This window comes from Chaetura pelagica, unplaced genomic scaffold, assembly GCF_000747805.2.
Source record: "Chaetura pelagica isolate M959 unplaced genomic scaffold, ChaPel_1.0 scaffold36, whole genome shotgun sequence".
NCBI classification, from domain to species: Eukaryota; Metazoa; Chordata; class Aves; order Apodiformes; family Apodidae; genus Chaetura; species Chaetura pelagica.
Window position 1 is genome coordinate 413,701 of NW_009953726.1, and position 17,635 is coordinate 431,335.

Genomic DNA, 17,635 nt, shown 5'->3' on the forward strand with positions numbered 1-17,635 from the left:
GCGCCCCTGGCCGTGGGGGAGCGCATGGGGTGCGTGTGTCCGTGCTCGGGTGGAGCTGTGCAGGGTGTGTGCACGGACAGGTGTGGGGGAGCACGCAGGGAATGAGGTGTATTTGGGGTGGGAGTACCCCAGCAGTGTAGAAGAATGAGTAGGTCGTGCACCAACAGCTGTGGAGGAGTCCATGGGATGGGATCACCCACAGCTGCAGAGGAGGACACGAGGTGGGATCACCCACAGCTGCAGAGGAGGGCACAGGGTGGGATCACCCACAGCTGCAGAGGAGGGCAAAAGGTGGGATCACCCACAGCTGCAGAGGAGGGCACAGGGGGGGATCACCCACAGCTGCAGAGGAGGACACAGGGTGGGATCACCCACAGCTGCAGAGGAGGGCACGAGGTGGGATCACCCACAGCTGCAGAGGAGGGCACGAGGTGGGATCACCCACAGCTGCAGAGGAGGGCACAGGGGGGGATCACCCACAGCTATGGAGTACACAAAATGTATGCACTCATAGTCATGGAAGGTCATGCTGGTTGGGAGTGCCCACAGCCATGTGAGAACACCCATAGAGCATACAACTGTTGCATGCACCCACAGCTGTGGAGGGGTGTATGGGATCAGAGCACCCGTGGCAGTAGAGAAACAGAGGGTGGGAGCACCCACAGCCCCAAAGGAGTGTGTGGGGTCGTGCACCTTTGGCTGTGGAAGAGCACGTGGGATGCCTGCACCCACACTCGTGTGGAAGCAGAAAGGGTGTGTGCACCCACAGCCATGCAGGAGTTTGCACGAGATATCTTATAGAGTGCTTAGTGACATGTGCAGTACACAGAGCAGATGGTCAAGTGGTGGGATCGTGTCCTCCTCCAGCGGTGGCTCAAGCAAATATGAGAGTAACTGAGCAGAGATTTCTCCTTTAGTTTAAACGCCCTGTGATTTTGATCCCTGCTGACAACTATGAAAGCTATACATCCAGACAACTGCATGCTATGGATATGCTATCAAAGCCCAGATCTGCATTAGGTCCTAAGTTTTCCTTCTGTTTCTTTCCTTCCCCCCTCCCCCCAGTTTAACTCTTTAGTACTGATCATCCAGAGAAGTGGACAATTGGAGAACAAACAGCTCAGAAATCAAAGGGCTGTCATGTTCCCCTGTGTAGAAAACCCTTCAGAGAGCCTCCCCCTGCCTTTTCAGCGCCCCGGCTGCCCCCCGTCCCTCCAGCAGCCAGCCGGCACCCTGCTCCTCTGCTATTCATGGCCAGCCTGCAGCTGCAGCTCCTCTCCTAGGCTGACACAGCAGCAGCTGCTATGTGTGTGCCAGCTGGCTAGCCGCTCTCCAAAATCCTCTTGTCCGCCCCGCTCCCCTTGCTTTCCTGCTTCCCTACCTACGGACCTGCTTCTTCTTCCCCACCCACGTCTCTCACTGGCCCCAATCTGCTCCGGTTTCCTACCTCCCCACTGTCCTGAGCCTACCCTTCTGTTGTCCTGATTCACCTCACTTGCTCTCCGGGAAGCATCCCCTACTTTCCCTCTCATGCCTCCTGAGCTCAAACAGGAGCTCTCTGAAGTGGAGCAGGGAATATTGCTTTTAATTATTTCATGTGTCCTGTCTTTGAAATTGTGCCTCCCAACATAACTGCATTCAAGCATTTTTTTGGTTAAGATAACCTCTGGTACAACCACCTATAGAAGGCGGCAAAGGGAGAGCGGGGGGAGCTGAGAGAGGGCCAGGACCTTGGTTTAAGGTGGTGTTTTAAAGCCACTACGTTTTGCTAATCAGAAGCTTTGCTGGGTCCCTACCCTTGCCCAGCTGTGCTGCTTGCTGGCTTCCAAATAGACAGGCAAATGCTCTTTATTTTTTAATTACTTTTTCTGGTGGCTGAAGGGAAGGAGTTTCTTAGACCAGCTTTCTGCATAACTATTATTTTGAGGTGGATGGCAGCCAAAAATGTTTTGCAAGACAGGTATTTTGTTTGCATGTAACATCATAAACAAACAGAAAACCTCATCATCTACCTTCAGCATTATGCGGTCAATATGCCTGTGAAGGAAGGCATATTTTTTATCACCAAGCTAAGCAAATGTAATACAGAAAGAAAGATGATCCAGTAGTTACAGCATATGCTCAGTCTCTGCAGAGCCAAGCTCGGTTACCTGCTGTATCACAGAATTTCTTTGTTACCTTGAGCACACTGCATGGTCTTTTTGTGCTTTTGTTTCCCCTTTGTAAGTACTCTACAGGACTCAAAAACTCTGGTGCCATTTAAAAATGCCTTTTCCCGCTGTAACCTGACTTCACAAAAGCAGAGATGGGAGGTGCAGCTATTTCCAGGCATTCTCTTTGCTCAGGGAAATTTTGGTTTTATTCTTCGTGCTGCAGCCCCATTTGCAGCCTGAACTCCTTAGTTTTCTCACTGTGGTTACTATTATTTCTCAAGTGCCGTGGACATTCGCTCTATTCTTCCGCAGGTAGGCAAAGTTGCTCATTATAGTTATGCACAGATAGTGATGGTTTTCAGCAAATGCAGCAAAAATATTTCTTAACATAGGGAAGTTTGAGGGTTTTTTTAAAAGCCCAGTAGCCGGATCTGGAGAGGAATGCTGAGTAAGGCTAATAGGACCTATCCCTTGCAGCTTGGACAACCCACATCAGACCACCCCTGAAGGACCAACCCTGAAGAGGGGACAGTCCAGCCTCCCACATATTCCCTGCCTTCCCATGGAGGCTGCTTCTCACTGGCATTTTGGGTGAGATAAAAGTTAGACATGATGAAAAGTCCTGTTCAGCCTTTGAGGTGCCTTGGACACTTCCAACAAGCCAGTGAACTCTTCTGCATCCAGGTGTGCAGTGGCAGGATTTTCCCACCCCTTGCTCCAGCATTTCCCAGGCTCTGGAGCTCTGCTGCAGGATAGCTCATGGGACAGGGCTTCCCCAGCTCTGAGCAAGCCTGCTGGAGACGGCTGGTTCCATAACTCATTCCCAATCAGCTGCTCTCTCCAAGACTCGCTGGAGGCCCTGGCTGCCAAGTGTAACGTGTCTCCTCTTACACCCACACCTGCAGCCCTGCCTGCTGTCACCCAACCCGCCGTCATTCCCAGCCACCCTGCATCTGGCTGCACCCCATGCCGGCAGCCATCCCTTCTCCAGTGAGTGAGGCCAGGACACCTCCTTCCTTGCTGCGGGATCATCCTCCCTTCACCTTCCCCAAAGAGGGGTCCCTGTGCCCTCAGGTTGAGTCGCAGGGCATCTGTGCATCCCGTGCAGGCAGACACCTGCCTGCTCCTCAGAGGAAGCAGATAGAATTTTTCCCATGCCAAGCACAAGCTCTGAGGTGCCCTTCTTTTACTCTCTTCCCACCAAAACAGGAGCTATCAAGATCCAGCTAAAGAAAACATAAATATCCTCCCATTGCTGCTTCCTCCTGCTCCTGCTGGCTCTTTCTCCAGCAACCCTGCTCAGGGTAGCAAGCGGGAATGGAGGGCTGTGCATGAGAGAGGGGCAGAAACAGGGCTGAGTTCACTGGGCTTTGAGCTTGCAGTCTGCAGTTACTCATCCTGCACAAGGGACGGGACTGGAGAACATTGGTCCCTCTGGCAGGGGAGGGACAAGCTCACCGCCAGTCTCGAGCAGGGTGGAGTGCCGGCAGCCCACACCTCCTCATTCCCAGTGCTCTGGGCCAGGATTTCTGCTTCTGTGCTCTGGCTGTGCACTTGCGCTAAGTTTATGCCTGTATGCAAATCCTATGCTCATTAGATCTTTTGCATAAAACACCCCCAGAGGATCACAGCAGCCAGGAAGGCAGAGGGTTTAGTTTATCCATTTGCCTTCTAGAATGCAGAGGTTTAGGGATGTAATTTGTCAATATGCATGTGGATATGGATATGGACATATATCTCATTTACCCAGGCCAGAATGCATACACTTGGGAAAGTTAAAGGCAAGAAGATAATTTTGGATGTCGTCCATCTGAAATTTGGCAGGGTAGGAGTTAACCCTCCCTTTCTGGCCAGAACAGCTACAGCTGCCTGTCCTGAGAGCAAGATATTGCAGGACAGAACCAGCTGTGAAGAATTAATTTCTCTCCTTCCTCCTTCATGAGAAGCCTTGTGGGCTGGGGCTAACAGTATGAATGGACAAGACTGCTCAGGAAGAGAGCTAGAGGGTAACCAGAGGAGAAGGATTTTTTCCTTCTCCTTTCTTTGTGGAACTTGGCTGGAGAAAGGTATTTTGAGCTTTGCTGTGGACTTGGCAGGGTAAAAACGTGTCTTCTCCCTTGACTTCAACTGAAGAGTCCTGTTGGATTCGTATGGCTCACATAATGTCTTTAATGAGTGTGCACATGCATTTGCGTGCTCTTCATGGAAGCAAAGCAGACTTGAACTGCAAGGATGTTATTTTTAAATATCTTCCAGTATAAGACCTGGGAGTGGTTCCTCTTAGTTAGGATTGAGCTGCTAGTACAGCCCAAAAGAAGACCAAGTGGAGGAAGCATAAGGTATTGCTTCTATTTTTCTGCCTTCCCAACTACTACTAGGGAAGTAAAGTTATGCTTGATGGAAATTGTGCCAGGAAAGAAGCTGAGATCTTGGCACCACCGTTTCCTATTTCAGTGGTTGCCCAGCTCTGAGTTGGCGCTGGTCTCTGTGGGCTCCAGAACAGAAAGAAGGTGGTTTCCTATCGTTTCAACTTTGCTGCCTGGCATGCTTTCTGCTTCTGGGGCCTGGTCTTCTGCCAGCAGAAGCATATGCTGAGTCTGGCCCAAGAAGTCAGTTGGTCTCAGTTTGTACATGCATGGTACTGAAGGCCAGCAATATTAATAAAATGAGGGAGCTGTACTGAACGCAGTCTTTGAGACTTCCTTCCAGCCAGCTGATCATCTTTCATGTTTCAAAGCCTTGCTCAAAATGTTAACTCTTTGGGTGGTCACTTCAGGGGGGGAAAAATTAGCAAATGAGCTCAGCTTATCTCACTTCTGGGACCGAGTCCACTTCCTTAAAAGTAACGTTCTTGCTCCCCTAGAGGCTTATCTTCTTTGTGGATTTTCAGAAGACAACCCATCTGAGAAGCTTTCTCAAAACTGACTGGACCATTCTGTATCCAGCACCTGCAGCAGGCTCTTGTTTGTAAGGTTTGTTGCAGTTATCCTCAATGAAACCTCCACGTGTGACTTTTCTGGTGCATGAATCATAGAAAACAAGGTCAGAACGGATAACCAGAGATTATCTAGTTTATCCAATTCCACAAGGAAGGACAAACAGTGCCTGCTTCTTGCATAACAGATGGGTATCCAGCCTCTTCTTAAAAACATCCTCAGACAGAAATGTCACAGTTGTGATAACCTGTTCTAGTGGTTAACCAGTAGAAAATGAATGCTCCTGTACTGCTGAGCTTCTTGACCTACTTGCAACAGACATGGACCACAGCATATTCCCTTCCTCTCTGCTGCTACCCTCTATGTGTTTGAAGACTACAGTTGTGACTCCCTCTGATGTCTCCACTTTACAATGGGAAAAAAAAAAAAAAGTGTTTTTCTAGTCTTACATGATTGTAGACCATATTTTCTAGATTCTATCATTCTTGTGGTCCTATTGTAGTGTCTCTGCCGTTGTTCCTCAGTTTCCTCAAAATCTAGTGCCCCAAATTGGACACAGAGTTCCAGTGAGATCTTAACAGCACTGGATGGAGTGACAGGAATGCATCACAGACTAAGCAGAAGTCACTCCTGGCCATGCACCCAAGCATGATGTTTGCTCTAATGTTCCTTTCTTTTCTTTCTTTCTTACAAGAGTATGATGTTGTTGGCTGCAGTTTGGTTTGCCCTCCACTGAGCAGTTTTTTACCCTTGGAGCTTGAGATCGTGTTTTCTAGTTATGAGAATGTCATGGGATTGTCAAAATGCCTAATAAAGGATAGATTTGTTGTATCTGCTAGTTCTTGTGTACCCTGCTGCCCCAGTGATAGGGCAGTGATCATGATAACAGCCATGAGATTGTTTCAACAAGCAGCCCTAAGCACACAGTGTTTAAACCAGCTAAGTATTCTTCACAGTTTCTTTCTTCCTTCTAGACTGAGTTCTTTTTCTGTCATTCATGGCACTAATTGTGTGCAACTGGTGTTTTTACTGAAAGCTGAAGTTAAAAAGGCAAGTCTTTACATCATGCATTGCTAGCTTTCCTTCCCTGTTGGGTAGTTGTTCCATGGCCTTCATGTCCCTGCTAATGCATTTTATGTTTTCTTAACATCCTGTTGATCCTGTTGGTCCTATTTCTTTTTTACACCTTTATTTTTCTGGTTTGGTCCCTATATCTTCAGCCTATGCATTTACATCCCAAAACCAGTGAATCTCCTGTTTTCTGAGTGCAGGTTTTCTTACATTAGAGGTCAATGAAGTGGTCTTGATTTAAGCAAATCATCCATCTCTTACAACAGTTCTTTCCCTTCTCGACTGGGTTTGTTTGAATTGATGTCCTGACCATTGTTTCTTTAAGGTGCTGCCAACTTCCCTGAGTTCTCTTTTCTCTGAGACTTGTTTCTCATGATTATCAGTTCTATGAGGTTTTTGAAATATGGTTTCTGGAAGTCCATTGTATTTATTTTGCTGTTCTCCTTCCTTCCTTTCCTACAACTTGTGAACTCTGTTGTTTCATGGTCATTCTCACCCAAGCTGCATTCCTCTTGCATGCTATAAGTGGTTCCTTCTCTTTGGTTAGAGTCAGATTCAGTTCTCAGGTTGATAATGTATCAAGGTTTTAATCTCTTCTTATTTATTCCTCATGCTGTTTGCATTGTTTCATCACGTGATCCATTATGCTCTTCAGCATCCCACCAATGATTTTCTTATGAGTAATGGCATTCCCCCTAGTTTATAGGCCTCTGCCCAGGTACTTGATGCTTCTATTTACCTGTTCACTTTTGAAGCCAGTCCTTGCAGATCCTAGTTGTGTCCATTCAGCAGCTCAGGACACAGAGATGCTCTTCCTGCCTTGTGAGTTCAATACAATCTCTGATCCACCAGTTCTTTTTCTTGGAACATCCATCCAAGTTCACACAAGTCAAAGCCTTTTCCAGTGATATCACCTGCACAGCCATGCGTTTATTTCCAGGAAAAAAGTTCTAAGTAGCTGATGCCATTTGTGACCAAAATAGCTAGTACTTTATTCATGGAAGGGATTTTCCCTTCTTCCTTTAATACATGAACTGGTCTGACCAATGCTAAGAAAACCCACTTGGTATGTATTGGTTCTAGCCAACTGCTAATGTGTCAGATCTGTAATTCCCATGGAAAATTCACATGGAAATTATCCAAGATGCAGTTAGAAGTTTATCTAATTGAAACTCAGTTTGGATTCCAGTGCAAAGTAGTGCACTTACAGTGACACTGGTAAAAAAATAAAAATAATAAAAATAACCAAAAGCCACAACGTTCCTGTAGATTTTTTTTCCCCCCATTATTAATGAATTCATTTGAATCGCTGCCTGATGCATAATTGAATCTGATGTGTATGTTCATGCAATCTTTCTTCTCCCAAACTAGCACCTCCAGCCCCTTATATTTTGATAAATGAAATCAGATCTCTTTCTAAAAAATTCTCTCTTTGGGTTTCTGTAGAGCTGAGGTTGTCAAGGAAGTGATCATCCACATCAGAGCTCCTGAACTAAACTGCCTGTGCTCCTGTCTCTGTTAGCACTTGGATCTTGGTCAGTCTTTCACCTTTTTTTTTTTTTCAGCCAGTGCCTTCCAGTGCTTTCTGTACGAAGGCAAAGTGCAGGAGCAGACCTCCAGCTTGCAGAAGACAGCTCAATTCATTTGAGATAGGTGGCTCAGAGCCAGGACCATCCATTGTGCTGGATCCGAGTCACATTCGCAATTCATCTGTTTATGCCCTGATTAACCATTAAAATAAAATTTTTATCACTCCTAGTTAAAAGCTGACATAAATGAGAGCTTCCCCTTCTGAGCATGAGACCTTGCTCCAAAACAGAATTCCTTCTTCCTGGAGCCAGGCAAAATAACCAAGAGAAGCGACAGATGATTCATCTACCAGCGCTCCCCATCAAAAACTGTAGCTAAAACAAGATTAGTAAGAAGAAGAGCACTATTAAAGGAGGAAACTGCTGCTGTAATTTTGTTAAGGAACATGAGATTATTTAAAAGCCTTTTAAAAAGTGTGTTTGTTCCGGGAGGGGGGGGGTGAGGGAGGATTTTAGAGGAAGGTAGAAGGAAGAGAGGTGATTAGTCTTTTTTGCCTATAAAGATTCATGCTGCTTTCGTTGTCTTAGCCAGCAAGGATAGAGATTTCAGGAGCCACTGAAGTCATTACTTCAGCCCTAATGAATAGGACACAAGCTGCACCTTAGCTTTGCAGAGGCTGAAAGCAGGGGGAAAAAAAAAAAAAAAAAAAAAAGGTTGTGGGGCATAGAGGATTTGGTGCATTATACTGCACATAATTGCAGGTTAAGATTTTTCCCAGCCTTCATTTTTGTTCCTGGCCATGGTGATCCCTAGCATACACACACAGCAGCAATCTCACATTGTTCAGTATTGCTTTATACTCTCAAAGCCACCCACAAGCAAGCCTCAAAGCATGTGCCTGGCTTAGCTCACGGGCAGCTGGTTTTGCACCCAGTTGAGCAGCACTGGATGCAGCAGGTAGTGATGCAGGCTGCCAGTGCTTTCAGCAGGCTCCCCTGTGTTGTATTCTCAGGGTATCACACAGCAAATGCGTGTTATGGAGTGACCCCGTGGGAAATGGTGCAGGGACCTGGGGGGCACAGTCCCAGAGCTGTGAGGAGCAGGGATTTGGGTGAGGCTGCTGGGATGGATCTGACGCTGGGTGCAGACCTCAGCTGGGGACTGCTGCTGGGTTTCCTCTGCCCCAGTGTGCTGGGTCCCCCCTGGAGCCAGGCCAGCACAGCTGTCCCTAGGATCCAGGGCAGAGTCTTTGCCTGGAAAGTTGTAGATCCCATTCTGCTTCCCGAAGTAACTTCTTCACATACCAACTGGATGTGCTGTAGGTGTTATTGAGAGAGAGAGAAAGAGTATTTTTGCCCTGCAGACACAGATCACCAGCCAGGAATTACTCATAACCTCTCCAAATCTCATTCTGTGTTGAAAAAACTAATGGACTAAAGGGATCCTTTAAACCAGATATTTCAGTCATACAAAAAGCATTTTGTGTACAGTGTCAACTCGCAGTCAGAGCTGTGCATTTTGATCAGATTTTCAAGGTCAGACAGGAACTCAATGGTGATCCGGTTTGACCTCAGCTGGTTTTCAGGCTTTCACTCTGTCTGCTGCTGTTAAAAGAGAAGTTTTGCAGCAGGGCTCCCCACCTTTGGCTCAGGAAGGGCCACTCACTGGGCAGGATTTGGCTTGTGGGCTGCCTAAAAAACTGAGAAAACACTGCTGAGCAGCATAGAAAAAGCTCTTGGTCCCAACACAGGTTGTGTCTGAGCATTTCTCCCGGACAAAGGAAGAGTGCTCTGGTGGTAGAGTTCATTAACCACATGTCAAAGTTGCACTGCTGTCACAAACTAATGGTATGTTTTAAATGCAGAGCTCTACTGAGCTGAATGTTATAAAACTTTGGCTTTTTAATGGGATGGGATGGGAGGTTTGAGGGAACTGTGGAAGTTCGGAATTTCAAAAAAACCCAAATGCTACACAAAGGAGCTTGGAAGTTGAGAGAAGTTCCAGTAATGAACAATTTTGAATAAAAAGATTTAATTCATTCAGCAAGAAAAAAATAATAAAAAATGCTCAGAATGTCGCTTTTTTCTGTAGTTAATCTCTTCTAAATATTTAAGGGAAAAAAAACTGAGAGGGAATGGAAATGATGCTTTGTTCAAAAATAAGATCAGATGTTCTACTAAAGACACAAAGAAATCCCACAGCTCATTGTACTCTGGGATACCTCCCTTCAAACAGGCTCACCCTACTTACTGCGGGCCTGGAAGAGCCAAAAATGAGTTTGTATTTTTAAAACGTACAGCTAGGATTCGGTAGCCTATGAATTTGGCTTTAGCCCTCAAAGTGTGTGTGTGTGAACTAGACCTGATGTAAGTTTAATGTACAAACTGACCCCCATCTGGAGGGACCCTCCAGCTCCTTTGCCAGACCCACTGCAGGGCTGGTGCAGCCTCCCCTCACTGCCACACCATGTGGAATCTCCCTCCACAGGCCAGCAACATGCCCAGGGCCTCCAAAACCCTGGATCCATCCAGCATGGACCAAAACACAGGGAGCTGGCTGCACGCCCAAACGCAGGGTTTTGTGGGTGTATTGTGTCCTTGCATACATTTCCAGGCAAAACATATTACACCTAGCTTCAGATGCCAAGCTTTTCCAATTATGAGAGAACAGTAATTCACCAAGGAGTACATATTCCTTCAATTTCCTTTGCTTGGAAATGGTACCGAGAATCTGTTCTGAATGGAGGCAGATGAAAAATGCTACATGTTAATGCATATTCTGGGTTAGCTGTCTTTGTTAAACTAGAATGAGTGCTGCTCATTTCCCATCTGGTCCTCTTTGACATTACTTCCAGAATATATTCACAGCTCTTCTTTGTGCAGTACAAATGGCTGGCTGTAGTACCAACTTTACCTTTTATAGACTGCTAAAATGTTGGTGCCAGATCACAAAATAACATTATACTTCTAGGAAGCATCTGTGGACATTACTTGCTGCAACAGCTTTCTTTTTTTCCTCATTTTCTTGAAACGTAACCATATATGTGAAGCTAGTTTGTTGTCAAACCAAGTGCAAGTTGACGGTTTGACAGCCCTGGAGCCTGCAATCTTCCTCTCACAGTGAGGATGCAGCAGGCAGATCGAGCAACGTGCTATCAGCCTTCTCATCTCTTCTGCACAGCCTTCCCCCAGGGCTGAAAGAGCAGATATTTCTCCATCTGCAGCAGCTCACTGGTGCCATTGCTGGCTGCCATGCCGAAGGATTTTGTGCTCTGGGTCCCTGAGCACTCTGAGTTGCCCTGAAAAATACCAATGCAACAGAAACCGACCAGCTCTCAGCCAGCACCGAGTCCAGTGCTGCCGACCTGAGCTGGTTTTCTGATTATTCCTAAATCTTCCCATCCGTGAGTGTTTGTTGCTGGTGGTTTCCTTAGCAGGCTTCTCCATCCCAGCAACCTCCATCCCTGCCCCCTGATGCGTTTCAGACCTACCTCTGTAAACAAGAGTGTTGTGATCCGAAACGCCCACGTTTGTCTGCCTGGAGTGACCAAGGGCTGCAGCGCCGCGCCGGGAACTCTCACCATAGCAACTACCAGCATTGACAGAATTTGGTACTTATTAAATAGGCTGTTTGTTTACCTCTCAGGCTGTGAGAGTAGACTACAACCTGTGGTGAAGCACCACAAGCTGAACAATGCCAGGCTGCTGCTAGGATCTTCATGTGTAAAACAGATAATCACTATGTTCTCTAAATGAAACAGATAGGGAAAGCCTGCGTGGGGTAGGAGTGTTGAAGATGTAGGGTGACATGGTATTATTATCAGAAGATCAGCAAGCATGCTTGTCATATGCTGCCAGGCACTCTTGGTGGATCCAGCAGATCCATGAGTCCTGCTGGCCGCATCTCCTCAACAGACAATCAGTGATTATGACCATGGGGGTCAGCTCACAGGTTTAGGGAGCAGCAAATACATGGGGGGAAAGAATATTGGTACTCCAGCAGAAACTGCACAAGCCTGCAGATAGAGACTCAGCTCTCAGCCTCTCAGAGGTCATATGTATGGAAGTGGTTTTTAAGATGTTTGCCAATGTCCAAAATGCAGAATCCTGTAACAGTGCAAAAGTGATGTTCACAAAACACCTCTGGTCATCTGTTCAACTGTGTCCGTTCCAGCAACACAGCATCTGCCAGCCTCTGTGCAGCCCCTTTCAGTTGGCATAACCCATGCAGGGCTGCTGTGAGCTGTGCTCAGCAAAGGATGCAAGTCATAAAAATAGAAGGAAGCACCCAAGGTCAAACCTCCACTTCTCACCCCAGCGCTGCCCAACCTCCTTAGCAGTGCTTCTATCAGGGTAACGGCTTTCAAGACCAGCATGGGGGTGCTGCTGGACACCCACCACTGCTCAGGTGGGAGCAGGTCGATACTCAGCCTCTGCACAAGCTCTCCGAGCTGTGGTGTCCCCTGGGTGCTGTGCACTGAGTGCAAACTGCCCATGTGTGCACCCTGGCAGCAAAGCCTCGGGGCAGCTCTGTAAAATCAGCTAATGAGGCTCCAGCACAGCCAAATCCCCAGAGAAGGGGCACGTACGGGCATGGCCAGAGCACCAGCTGGGAGCACTGAGCACCAAGCACGCAGCTGCAGTTTCCATCCAGCACCCAAACATGTTGCCTGCTCTCCCACATCTGGGTGGGAATTCCTGCTCACCTCTGCCTGCCATCTGGATGGGGATTCTTGCTTGCCTCTGTCTGCCTGCTTGCCCCTGCCCCACTGAGGTGTAGGATGTTGTCAGCAATGAGGGGTCTCATCCCAGCAGCAGCCACAGCACGTGGCAGTAAGATGCTGAAAAAGGAATGAGAAGCCGTTCTGCACAACCCCCACCTGGCTTCCCCAATAAAAGGGGCCAGGGCTGATGCTCAGCTCCCTGCCCTAGGCAGGGAGGGGGAGGGAGGTTGGCTGGAGTCACTTTCCATACCATCACCTAATGAAAGCATTTCTGTGAGAGGGACAGGTCCAAGCCCTGTTCCCTTCACCTTTTAGGGCAGCACTACAGCTGTCTGGTCACAGATTACATGCTCAGGACTTTGTGCAGGCAGGTGCTTGTAAGAATGGGGGAGAAATACCTCCGTGACAAAGGTGAGCCTGGAAACCAGACCCCATAGCTCTGTTAATTGCCAAAAACAAGGACTCCACAGGCTTTTATTAACACTACCTCAGGTCTTACCGTGAATTAACCTCTCTCCCTTCCTTAGGCAGTAATTCTTGCTCTTTTTTTTGCCTAACCTCACTTTGCTAACAGTCTTCTCTTCTGTGCAGGTGCTAGCCCTTCTTTTCACTTACTCAAAGTAATCAACAAAATTAAACTCAAGAAATTGTGCACAGATATCCCCAGACTGAAACTGCTGCTTCTGTGGAGTCTCCTTCACTGGAGACATTCAAAACCCACCTGGATGAGTTCCTGTGTGATGTACTCTAGGTGACCCTGCTCTGGCAGGGGGGGTTGGACTAGATGATCTTTCGAGGTCCCTTCCAACCCCTAGGATTCTATGATTCTTTCAAACCCAAAGAAGGTGCCAAAAACAAGGACTCCACAGGCTTTTATTAACACTACCTCAGGTCTTACCGTGAATTAACCTCTCTCCCTTCCTTAGGCAGTAATTCTTGCTCTTTTTTTTGCCTAACCTCACTTTGCTAACAGTCTTCTCTTCTGTGCAGGTGCTAGCCCTTCTTTTCACTTACTCAAAGTAATCAACAAAATTAAACTCAAGAAATTGTGCACAGATATCCCCAGACTGAAACTGCTGCTTCTGTGGAGTCTCCTTCACTGGAGACATTCAAAACCCACCTGGATGAGTTCCTGTGTGATGTACTCTAGGTGACCCTGCTCTGGCAGGGGGGGTTGGACTAGATGATCTTTCGAGGTCCCTTCCAACCCCTAGGATTCTATGATTCTATGATTCTTTCAAACCCAAAGAAGGGCTTTTAGACCTGGAGACTAACCATGGGAGCTTGTCTGATAAGGGTTATTATCTCTCCATACAAACCTGGCCTTGCCTAATGGCAGGGAGAGGAAAATCCTGTGCTCTTGTCCATGTTCCCCTAACTCTTTTAGCATCTCTTTAATTTTAAATGCAGAGTACTTTCCTTAGGGGTGCCCTGAGCATGAGGCTGGGGAGCTGCTTCCGCTCTTCATCTGCTGGCTAACGAGAGCCTTAGTTATTTTTGTTTCAGCATCTGTGGGAGGAAGGATGGAGAATGCTGCTGCATCCCAGCCAGGCGTGGGTGCCCCCCTGGATTACTTCCAGTGAGTTTTTCTCCTTGTCTGAATGTGCCCATGATGAGAACCAGGGGGCCTGGTCCCCACAGCTGGGGTCCGTCTGGGCCACAGCAGCAAGCAGATACCCCAGAAGGCAGCAGGGAATAAATTGCTACTGCTTCACTGCCACCACCCAAGGTACAGCTCTGAGCACACCATGATGTCTGGGGTAGCATTGTGGTTCACTTGGACATCATAGCCCCTCAAGTCTTCAGCATGTTGCAGTTCTGGGTGCTTGACTTTAGACGGTGAAGATTTCATTTTCTGAGGTGCCAAACTCTCCTCACTCTTGGTGCAATCAGGCCGAGCACAGCAGAAACATCAAATTAGAGCCTCTGGTTTGGTTAGAGAATGGGGGAAGCAGCAGTGTACCCGGAGGGGAGAGGTTATTGCTCTGCCTTTGAAAGGGCAAGGATGGAGTTCAGTGAAGGTATGAGGATTAAGCAAATGCAAATGGTGAGCATGTAAATGGATGATCAGATTAGAGGGAGAGCTGCAGGCCCTTGCATGTGGGGACAAGCAGAGTTATGGGGCTGCTACTGGCCAGGCCACAGGGATTCTTGTTTTGGTGCTTTGGCTGCTCCTGCCTCTCAAAAAGGTGTTGCTTTGCCTTCTTTCCAGGTTGGCTGTGGCAGGTTGTTATGTTGCTCATGTTCCAGCCTCATCACTTATTGTGCCCGACAAATTTCACATTTCAAAGTATTTTTCTACTGACTGTCATATAATTGGCTCTATGATCCAAAACATGGCCTGGAGTATTTCAGGGTGATTATATGAAAGACTTTCAAATGCTAGAATTTCTTCAGTGTCAGACGTTTGGTGGGGCATGAAGATACAGAGATGTTGACAGGTGGTTTCCTGCCATTCTGTTCTTCAAAGAGAGAGAAGATGGCATGTGTCTGGCTCAGATGGGCTGGTAATTTCCAGCTCACCTGAAGGACCTTCCAGTCATGTGTGGGGCTTCCTCAGCACAGGGTAAAATCATAGTCCCTTAGAAATTCACCATGAGTGAAAAGACATGTAGAAAGTGTATCTTTGCTCAAGAATTAAGCAATGTGCAGAATTAATTACATTAAACATAAAAAAAAATATATTTGTATATGGATTTTGTACATGTATGACCTAGGCAAGAGGCAATATAGTTTTTCAACCAGGTCATTTCTTTCTCCTTTCCTACTTCAATGATTTCTGATGAACCGCAATTGCCTTCAAAATATTAAGGAGAGTGGTTGAGGACAATGTAGAGTTGAACACAGAAGAACACTGACCCATTTTTCACCATTCTAAAAGGTGTCCCAGCTTTACTTTTGCTGGACTCAAACCATCCCTGAACACCAGCAGTCATTTCTGATTACTGCTTCAGGGTAACACTGGTGTCTTTCCTGGGCATCTGTTCAAAGTAGAGACTGCTCTGCATCTGTACCTGCAGGACTTCCCTGTGGGAAGGGGAGGATCTGGCCCAGCACACATTAACCCTGCTGTCCCCCTCCTCTCCCAGCCACAGTGCAGGGCTGTGAGGGAGGCCCCTGAGCTCTGGGACTGCCTGCTCATCCCCTGCCTGCTTCAAATATGCTTCTTCCCACTGGGAAGTTGCACGTCCATGATTTGGGACTGAATCAAACCTGGGCTTCAGGGACATCTGAGCTCAGAGCAGACCTGAAGCCCCCAATTCCTCCTGGTTCAAATACCTGGGAGGCAACTGTTAGAAATTAGACAGTAAGTCCCTTTGTTTCACTCTTCTGACTCATCCTCTTTTACTGCCTCACATTTCCAGTGACAATTGAGTCCAACTGCCAGTTAGAAGAATTATTCTTGTGCCTGATGGAAGAGACACCCATTGCTATCCATTGCCATTAGCAGCCTGTCAATAGAAATTAAATTACATGAATAAGGCGCTATCAGTGCCAACATCACTGCAGGAAAACATTAATTAATCCTCATTTACATTAGTCAGTGCTACCATCAAAAAGACTCTTCTGTTGCTCCAAAAGACATTTCCACAAATTATTGTTGCTGTCTGATAAACAGATTCACAGAACTTCTCTGACTCACTTGGGCACTCACCATCGCCATTGCATTCGGGGTCTGAACAAAGCAAATGCTTTGTGGGATCCTATTCAAAGCCCAGGTTGAACATTGGGCCTCTGAGTCCTATTCAAACCCACCCAGAAACAGAACAGGTGGAGCTTCAGGCTTTAAAGAAAATAAATCCCCCATTAACGTACAAAAGTCAAAGCAAATTTATTTATCTAAGTTGCTGGTGTGCCCATCCTTCCCGAGAAGGAAGGATTAAGAGCTAAGCTCTTTCCTGAGTGAACATTTAAGTAAGACATGGCCTATTTAAATCACAGGATGTCTTTACTTTGAAAGTTTTGAGCCCTGCTGAAACCCAGATTTGCAAACAGGTTCTGTCTTCACTGCAGACTGAATTAAGATCCTGTGACCAAATGTGGCTGCCCTTCCAGGGGTTCCAGGCCCTACTCTGGCTCACCTCAGGGGCTTGATCCCCATCTGCCTGACCTCCCTCCTGGAGAAGGGACAGCAAGGAGCAGAGCCGCTGCATTAGGAGAGCCTCGTTTTGCATCCAGCTTTTAGGAGATAAAGAAAACATGGTGCATGGCCATTTCCACAGCTGGGCTTCACCCAGTGCAGCAGAAGTGTCACCAGTGTCACTGTAAAGAGTCCTTGTGACTCCAGAGGCTTCCCTGATCTCCCACACTCTCACCATCCATGATGAGCTTTCATCCGTGGAACTGGCACAGATGAAGTGCCAAACAAGATGGAAGTGGATCTGCAATGTAGGCAATGCAACCCTGGTGCCAGCAGGCCTCTGTTTCCCTCCTGGGCATCGACCTCCTGGGAAGGGAGGGTCTGCAAACTAGGACCAGTCAGAAAGCAGTTTGGAGAGGTCAGGTGTGTGCCTTGGGATTGTAAACCCCTGTTCCTGGGCCTGGATACTGGATGCAGGAACATTTATGCTATTTCCGTGTCCTCCCATGGATGTGAAGAGAGCACTGTGACCTGACTATCAGACCCAGACAGGCAGACAGGGCATGCTGTAGCTCCGGGAGCTGTGCAGGTGTCAGCTCAGGCTGGGCAACAGACCAGGCAGGACTGGGTACTGAGAGTGTTTCTGCCTGTGGTGGAAGCCAGAAATGAAGGCAGCAGTACTGGTGGCAAAAAATACAGGAATGAATTAGGAGGAGTGAGGAAAAAGCAAAGAAAGCACCAGAATGACTCTAAATCATGACAGTGACTTTCTAAATAAGTTGTGTTTCACATCTGACCTTGTTCACCCATGAGGTGACCCTCTGCACCAGCTCCACAAATATCTTATCCTTCTGCTTTGCTGCAGGAGACAGACTGGTCTAATGGGAGGTGGGAATGGGTGGAAATGGAAATTGTGATCACCAGCAGCTTTTGCCAAGAGATAAGAAATGCCATTAGCAGTTCTTCATGGCAGACTGCTGGGTCACAGGCACTGTGCCTCCTCCCCGAGCCATTGGAAGAATGCTCTGTCCAGCCCCACCACTGCTGGGGAGATGTTTGGAGGGACAGAGCTGCAAATTCTTATCTCTGCTGGAGATCTGTGTGCTTGTCCTAGGGGTCTTTCTTTTAACCATGTGGCAAA

The 17,635-nt window shown here is 47.3% G+C and overlaps 1 protein-coding gene across 1 annotated transcript in view; it reads right to left on the bottom strand.

The window, feature by feature from the left end:
• Positions 1 to 11,273, bottom strand: part of JAG2 (jagged 2) — an 80,897-nt gene extending 69,624 nt beyond the window's left edge. Inside the window, exon 1 of the mRNA XM_010000690.1 lies at positions 11,181 to 11,273. Coding sequence (XP_009998992.1) covers positions 11,181 to 11,273 — 93 coding nt within the window. The remainder of the gene's footprint in view (positions 1 to 11,180) is intronic.
• Between the last annotated feature and the right edge of the window lie 6,362 nt (positions 11,274 to 17,635).